Here is an 8,742-nt window from a genome sequence, read left to right on the forward strand (position 1 = left end):
TATGGCAGAAGTACATCAAGATTCAGCTTCTCGCAAGCAAGGATATCAAAGCCTGTGAATCAGTAAATGCAAGTCAACTTCACGTTGGCAGACACCTAATGGGTAGTATACACCCAATGGACGGGAAACCTCCACCAACCCAGGTCATAGTGCACACAATGACCGGGACATCGGAATACCCGACTCAATCGCATTGGGAAATCGCGAGCAGTCACTATGGGTAACGATATTTCCATCAACTATATATTGATATATAGATTCTGGAGAATCATATAACCAGAAGTCTACAATTGTCGACATACATTTCTCAACTAGATTGCAAAAACCTTTCAAGTGATTCAGATCCAAAGACCATGGCCATGGCAAAGTGTGAACAACACTCGGACTGAACTCAAGCAAAGGGTATAATCTAGGTAGAAATGATCTTGCTCAATAATGGGAAGGTATTCATAAGCAATACCTACACCAATTTTCTTCTCGAAGCAGAATTGAGAACAACAAGGTGGTGAAACAAAGAGCAAGTATTGTAGCACAAGGGTTCACGCAGATACCCAACTATTCTCTAGAGGTGGAATCTCAATCCGATAACTTATATCATTGGCAGTTCAAAATCATCTATCTCTGCAGTTGATAGATGTAGTGATTACATACCCATGTAGATCACTAGATTCAGATATAGATGGTTCCCGGCGGAACCTCAATTCTGAACCGAAGTACAAAATGCAACATCCATTGTGTAAAATCAATAAGTCACCATATGACTTATTATTATCGTCGGTATATTTGGTACAACCGACGTAGTGAGTTCCTTATTCAGAAGGATTACTCCTGCAAAGATGATTATCCATGTTTGTATGTCTGCAATGACGACACATGTAATCATCTAATGACAGAGTTTAAATGAAGGATTTGGGTAAACCAAAACACCTCTTGTTACTACAACTTGAGCACCTTCATTCATACATTATGGTATACTATGTTGTCTATATTTAAAATATATTGGAGAAATTAATTATGGACAAATATTATCCATCCATAACTCTCATGGTAGTTCATTCTCTAGACGTAGAGAAAGATCTATTTAGACCAAGAGATGATGGAAATGAGATATTGGGACTCAACGTTCCATATGCCATTGGATCGACCAAACACAATTGGTTGGTACTTAAGAATATCTTTCGATATCTCCAAGGCATGAAACATCTTGTCCTGGTTTTCAGTTTTGGAGAAATCTGAACACCAATATCATTGGATACATCGATCAGATCACCACTATGTCAGATCGTAGACAAGTTTAGTGTTCCTACTAGATGTGGTAGCCCTCTCATGAAGAGTCTTCGAAACAGACCTCATGGCTACATTCACCAACCATTATCTCAACGATAATGTTTCTTGTGTTGCCCGGATGCAAACAGGTTACATAATAACCAATATCACTATATTGCATATATTGCAAGTCAAATCATGCGACTGATTTGCTCAGCGAATCTGTACCAACTTCTATGTTTTGGTATGTGACGGCTTCAAATTTTGCAAGAATCAGGGGGAGTATCTTCCTGAATTCTTCCTGTTCAATGCATCATATTATACTCTTTTTCCCTTCATGAGTTTACTTTACAGGTTCTCATAAAGGTTTTTATTGAGGTAATATCAACATGAGATCATATGTCATACTTTCTGTTTTTCCCACAGGGATTTTTAAGAAAGTATATGTGACATATTTATTGTCCTCTAACTCTGAGTTTTCTCGTATTGAGTTAAAAGAGACAATGACCATTATATGTTGCATCATTTTCTCCTTATTTTCCCACTGGGTTTGAAGGAGTTTTAGCAACATAAATACATATCTCCTCACATTTTTCTCACAAGGTTTTTGGAGGAGCTTTTGAAGATGATAATACTACACAAACAAGCATTGATTAGGGGGAGTGTTAGGATTTATTTAATCCTATTATTAATCCATGCTTAAGGAAACCGCCAGGCGTCGGTTCCAGACTTGGTAACCGCTAGCAGATTCTTCGGTGGTCGCTGCGAATAGGCGCCTCTCCGGAGGCGTCCCTTGTACCTGTATATAAATGAGATCATCAATAAAGATTTACACACTTGAATCAGATGCTTTGTCTTTCGCTTCTCTCGATAAACTCAAATAACAAGTACAAGGAAGGATTAGGGGGAGTGTTAGGATTTAATTAGTTTCCGTCACGACCGCTCCCACGATTGTATTGCTCCCGAAACGCTGCCTCCTATGTCGGTTTGTAAACGCCCCGAAACGCTGCCTCCTATGTCGGTTTGTAAACGCTGCCTCCTATGTCGGTTTGTAGAGGCAACGTTCACCTTGTATAAATAGTTGATTGTCAATGGAATAAAGAACACAGTTCAATAAATTTTCCTCTCTCTCGATCTCTCAGATTCTACTTCGAACAGAAACTTTTGTCATGGGTAAACATGGAGACTAGTGTTGGGACTTTTCAAAGGTTCAATATTCAAAACAGAAAACTATGTACATTCAGGTATTTTTTTGCAAAAAACTATGCTCTTTGTTACATGAATATGGCAGTGTGGTACCTTGTTAATTACGAATAATCTAAACTGGTGCCGATTATATAATCACAATAGTTCATAGGATGGCGCCTCTCTAATTGAACTTCAAACAAAATAGGCAAAAGGAGACGGCCACCCACACTCACTCGCCGCCAGCTTCTGTGTCAAATCTATAGATGGAAGCCCGAGACAGCATCCGCCCAACACACAAAAAGTTTACTCTGATACTTGTCCCCGTTGTTACTGTTCACTGCTTATACTCTTGATATTGTACTTACTTCAAGGGCTATTCCACTTAAAAGAAACGTGTTGTATTATAAAACGTGAGTCACGCCATACAGCAAGCCGACCATGTTACTGCCAAAGGTTTGTGCCTATCCAGATTCATCTCACATATGGTCCGCATAAAACTAATATTCATGGCATACCAACAAAACCAAGCAAACATCAGGTTTATAGAAGATTCAGCCTCCATATGAACAAATAATAGAATAAAGCTGATATAAACCTTCCTCACTTCCATAACTATCCGCATCACTTATGTGGACTTAGCTTACCTCTCCATCTGCACAACCTCTATGGACTAGCCTACCTCCATCAGCATCATGAACTCCTCTTAGCGAATTAACTGCAACAACTTAGGGGTGTAACCATCTGCTACTAAAAAAAAGAGGCTTGCAGCACTTCCAATTTTATGGACACTGACGGCTACTCTCAGCTAGGAGCAAAATACAATACCAAAAAGGTCAATTAAGTTAATCAGCAACGGATGCCTGCATGCTTCTTGGGACAAACAGAGTGTTCCAGAGTTCATCAAATGAGTAATGTCATGTCATGATGCCTACTAACTGTGCTCCTTCATGAACATGCATGACAAATAATGATATGAACCATCCCAAGATCCCTCGACACTGAATTGTCAGCAAGCCAAATAAATCGGTTATACTATTACAGCATGTCCAGATCATAATGTGGCAATGCCATTACCACATGAAATGTTGCAACTGCACACTGGAAAAACTACATAACACTACAAAATATTCATGACAGATGCCAAATGCATGTTAGGAGACATTCATAGTGGCCTTGTCAAACCACAATAGCTAATTTAAAGAAGTTGAAACCGCCAACAATGAAAATAGTGACAATGCAATGTCTATCAGATGATGATGATATCCCAGAAACTCCACTTAATGAAGATGATGATCATGCCCCAGAAACTCCACCCAATGAAGATGCTGATGTCGCACATGACAGGAACAGATTTGGCTAAAACAATGCAGATGATAATTCAAGATGTCATGCTAAAGTTCAAGATACATCCCCTCAAACAGGAGCACCATTCAGAGTGCCGACCATGCCACCAACTAAGTCCTTCCTTCGCCCGAAGGGATTTTTTGAAAACGTTCAAACGTTAAGGACTACAAAAAGGTCACTATAAACCATATACAGTCAAGCAAATGGAGGCACAATACAGCAAGCTAATGCAAAGCAATCATAAAAATGATTAATTAACTAAATGAAGCTGAAGTACTTGATACATGAAACCAAATTATAAACTAATAAAGGATATTGGATTCGCATCCCACCGCGGCCAGAACTAGGAACAATAGCACCCTGTAAAGTATGGTGCACAGCAGAAGCAGCGCTCACATCCTGCAAATCACAGAAGTTTGAGAGATAAGAAAATAATAGTGGCATGCACATAAATAATTAAACCATCACAACCACTTACATCGAACTCAATAAAACAGACGGTGTTCCTGTCTTGACGCAACACTTTCATTTGTTTGAAACCAGGTTGTCTATCATTTTTTGAAAAATATCAGATATGGTTAGTGCCACAACTGAAACCAAAGTGGGCTGCAGCAATGCACCCAATAAGCAGACAAATATCTACTTGAATTTTATACTTGAAAGGGTTGATTCTTACACACTGAAGAGGCCCCGCAATTCCTCTTCAACAACAGTTTCACCAAGATTTCCAATGAAAAGGGTATTGCAGGGAGGGTTATCTTTCATGTTCTGCAAAGCAAATTAGAAGGTTCAATCAACAATCTTATCTTCCAAAATCTTGAACAGTGTGAAAAGAGTGAAGAATGAAGATAGACTCGGACAAATATTCTATTCAAGTACTGCAGCACATCTCGTTTATCCCATGTGGCATCTCGTCCATTCATCAAGTATCTAACGATCTTGACTTGGAATTTCATATGCCCACTAGATTGGCATTCACCAGAGACATGCCAAGTCAGAATCATCTACAGAGAAGTATCGTATAATGTAATAGCAACTTTGTCTTTACTGTACTATTCAAAACTGAAGAGTATTATCCCAACAGTCATTTCAATAGACCTAAATAATTTGTAAGTGACAAAGAAGACACTAAAATATACCACGGCACACATATAAATAGGTCACGGCAAGATATAAGACCATAGAGTAGCAATACGTTAAATTCACCAAACAAATGACGATAACGTGCGAGACTATCATGAAATATCTTAATAGTATTTCAAAACATAAGTACATACACTATTTGTAAATGTTTCTTTCACTTCTCGACAGTTGAACTTTCCCTACAAGTCTGAGACCAATGCAAGGGATCCAGTATTAATAAGATCAAGTGGGTGTAGGAGATTCCAGGAAACATGAACTATATAAGTCCATTAAAATCTTAGGAAGGTACTCAAGTGCATTGTTCTTAAGGCATCCCTAAGAGAGGAGCTCTTTCTGCTCTCTTCCTCTGGCGGCTGATGACTGGCTCCTCCACAGTCCCAACAGCTCAACAGCCGTCTATACCTCCAGTCAGAATGTGACTCTCTGTCTCTCCTCCCCTGCCCGCTTGTGCACTTGTGCTCCCTTGATTTAGGAATTCCTAGTGCCCTGCTTTGATTTGTGACTGTGGTTTTGTGTGCTTTGATTTGTAGTGCTATGCTGTGATTTATTGTGCTATGCATATGCTCTGCCATGTCTAAGGCGCCGCCTTGCATTGCATTTTAAGTGCTTAAAAGTGAGTGTTGTTTAGTACTGCAGGGACATGAGCCATGATTATCTGACTATTCTATGCAAGAAACAATATCTATTATGCAAAAAGAAACTATACAGATTTCAGTAATATATATCTATACCAATATAAAAAGACCCTAAGGGGTAGATCCAACTAATCTCGGCCATCAAATCATGCCAATCCAATGATCTAAATTACTCCAATGGTGAGCACTCAACATATTTAGCATGCAATTAATATCATACCAAATATCAACGTCAACGCTAATCACATAATTAACGCGCGAATAATATCCTACCGAAGATGTGCATGCAATTAATATACTGCCTAATATTAACGTGCATTACCCATATACATTTACTAGTCGACTCAAGAAAACAAGTGTAATGAGGAGAAGCAGCAAAATTATTAGGTCAGTGTACATGCTACAGCATATTAATAGACCATTTCAGGATAGGGTGACAAAAAAGTCACAATCCAGGATAAACTAAATATCATGGAAAATGCATTTAGGGTGTCTTTGGTACTTTGATTTTAGCCCAAGTCTGACTTGCCAGAAATTTGGCTAGCCAACTTTGGCCATGGTTTGGCCAAAGTTGGCAAGAAAAATGAACTAGAGTGGGCAAAGGGGCATGGGCATGGCAAAATATAGGGAACGATCCAAACAAACACAAAAATTGTGGCCATTGCTAAAAAATCGGTAAACTATATTTTGAATACGGACCAAACAATTGCCTAAATTCAAATTGATTACCTGCACAGGAGCATATGCTGTTGGGCCTGGCACAGGAGAAGGTGAAGTCATTGGTACCGTCGGCACAGGATAGCCAGCATAAGGATTATAAGGAGGAGGAGCTGCCATATAACTGAAGAAGACCCAAAAACAAGCATTATAGAAGACCAAAAAAAATCATTATAAAAGACCGATGAATGTATATAATTAGTTGGCAGAAAGAGCATAAACATACAAAAATTACCCTGCAGTTCCCCACATGGAAACAGCTGGTGGGGGTGGGTGGAATGGAGGAGGAGCATACGCAGAATGAGTATAGTCTCCACCAGTTCGCAAGCGTTTACTTTGGTCCATAGCATTTGCATCAGTTCCCACACCTAACATAGGTTTTAATAAAGTGTTTCAACTTTCAACATATTATTCATATGCAAATACCAATTGAAAAAGATAGAATGAACTTAGATGATATCACATTTCTAGCTAAGTTTTTGCATCGAGGTTTAGCCGTGCAATCAGAAACTTCCAAAATCCAGCCACCTTATTAGGTACAAAATTCAAAGTGTGTTCCCAACATTTAAAAAAACATGCAAATGGACATATCAAATTGGTATAATGCATTGAAGCTCCAACACTGATCCTGGCTGTGTGAGTTCTTTCTTCCATGAATTGTCAGCACCAATCCTACATTATATCGCTCTTGCTTTTTTAGCGGGGAAATCGCTCTGGGCCGAGGAGAAAGAGGACTCAGCAGCAAGAGGATTGTACCATGAGTGGAGCACAGAGGTCAAGCCGCTTCAAATAATAGGTCGCAATATTAGATGTAGCAACATGAATAAGAAAAGACACAATGGGACATATAATTTAAAAAAGAAAACGCAAATGATAAATCCCGAACGTTTGGATTTTAAGCATGGCAACCCGAATGTTTTTCATGGCAACTTTAGTTCACACGAGGTTGGCAAACATGGCAATGTTCTGACAAAAAAACAAACTGGGACAAAGTTGTCATGTTTTAAAAACTAAAGTTGTCACCTCGTGTCAACTAAAGTTGCCATGAAAAAATGTTCGGGATGACATGCTTAAAATCTGAACGTTCAGGAATTATCGGGATCCAAAAAAAACTAGTTGCCTGCAAGTGGCCATAATTCCTCATTAGTTCACATTAGTTCACAGATGATGGGCAGAGTCATCTTCCACCACACAGCCCTAGCACATAATTCTTGCATGCCAACACGCAAAGCATCACTGGTTAGCTCCCACTCTACATTTAAACCACAGTTAGCACATAACGCTACCTCAAATTCACTCTATAGACTCTGACCCAAAAAGCGTATTTCTCCCATCTAATGATCTGACACATTATGCAACAGCGAGAAGAAAGCGTGAGAGGCATGGACAAAACGCACCTCTTTTGATGAATAGGTTCTTCTTGGCCATCTCGATGTGCAGCGCCGACTTGGTCTCGGCATCGAAGACCAGATCCTGCAGAGAGAACCTCCGGTCACATCCATCCAAAAAAAGCAAATGCGCGACATCGATATAACAAGCCCATACAAAACCGAACCTGCAGCGCGGCCTTTGCGGCGATGGCGTGGTGCGCGTAGGAGAAGAGTGCGAACCCCATGGGCTGGTCGCCCTTGAAGTTGATCTGGGAAGCCTCGAATCCCGGAAGCCAGCGCAGCAGGTTATGCAGCTCCCGCTCCTTGACGTCCACGGGGAGCCCCGTGATGAAGATGGTGCGGACCTCGTCAGAGCCGGGGCGGGCGGCGGCATCGGGTGCGCCTGGTACGGGGGGAGGCGGTGGGACGGCGGGAGGCGCGGGCACCGCCGCTTGGGGCGGCCACTGCTGGTGAAACGGGTGGATGCCGGCGCCTGCCATGGAGGCGGCACGAACCCTAACAGGGGGCGGGGGAGATTGGGTTCTGGGGCTTGGCAGTGCTGAGGAGATGGGACATACGGAGACGGATCTCGGTTTTGGGTCCCTCCCAAAATAAGGTTTGGTTTCGGTGATAATCAAGTTAATTAAACTTGACGCAAACTTTTTAACAACACATCATATTTTACATATTTTAATTTTCAGTTCAAGGATAGTGAAAGATTGAAATATATTTCATTGTTGTACACTAGCAAAAGAGCCCACTTGTTTTTTTTTCTGAATGTTGCTCATTCTTGAGCTTGCCCCTCTCCTCGTTTATCCATAGATTCATGCCTGATCCTCCACTTATTAATTTTCAAAAAGGCTTGTTCTTTGACAACTTCGTCACATATTCAATAAGTAAATTAACATGAAAAGGCTTTTTTGCGAGGTATGAAAAGGCTGACTAGGAGCCTACTTGGGTCTTGGCGGAAATGCATGGATGGGTCGGCTCCGATATAGCAATAAGTAAATTAACATGAAAAGGCTGACTAGGAGCCTACTTGGGCCTTGGCGGGATTGCATGGATGGGCTGACCCTAAT

The 8,742-nt window shown here is 40.7% G+C and overlaps 1 protein-coding gene across 1 annotated transcript; it reads right to left on the bottom strand.

Moving 5' to 3' along the window:
- Positions 1 to 3,457: 3,457 nt before the first annotated feature.
- On the bottom strand, positions 3,458 to 8,287 carry LOC109786898 (uncharacterized). Its single transcript, XM_020345461.4, has 8 exons — positions 7,849 to 8,287; positions 7,691 to 7,766; positions 6,529 to 6,661; positions 6,306 to 6,417; positions 4,475 to 4,566; positions 4,277 to 4,346; positions 4,115 to 4,197; positions 3,458 to 3,946 (listed from the first exon to the last, which is right to left on the bottom strand). Exons 1-8 carry the CDS (start codon positions 8,161 to 8,163, stop codon positions 3,868 to 3,870), a joined length of 960 nt encoding a protein of 319 aa, XP_020201050.1. The 5' UTR covers positions 8,164 to 8,287; the 3' UTR covers positions 3,458 to 3,867.
- Between the last annotated feature and the right edge of the window lie 455 nt (positions 8,288 to 8,742).

This window comes from Aegilops tauschii, chromosome 7 (assembly GCF_002575655.3).
Source record: "Aegilops tauschii subsp. strangulata cultivar AL8/78 chromosome 7, Aet v6.0, whole genome shotgun sequence".
Taxonomy (NCBI): Eukaryota; Viridiplantae; Streptophyta; class Magnoliopsida; order Poales; family Poaceae; genus Aegilops; species Aegilops tauschii.

Excerpts from the sequence above, each read along its gene's own strand:
- LOC109786898 (XM_020345461.4), bottom strand. The coding sequence starts at position 8,163 with ATGGCAGGCGCCGGCATCCACCCGTTTCACCAGCAGTGGCCGCCCCAA. Across the intron at positions 7,767-7,848 it reads CCGCAAAGGCCGCGCTGCAG|GATCTGGTCTTCGATGCCGA; the intron begins GTTCGGTTTTGT and ends TTCTCTCTGCAG. Across the intron at positions 4,347-4,474 it reads TTGCGGGGCCTCTTCAGTGT|ACAACCTGGTTTCAAACAAA; the intron begins GTAAGAATCAAC and ends AAAAAATGATAG.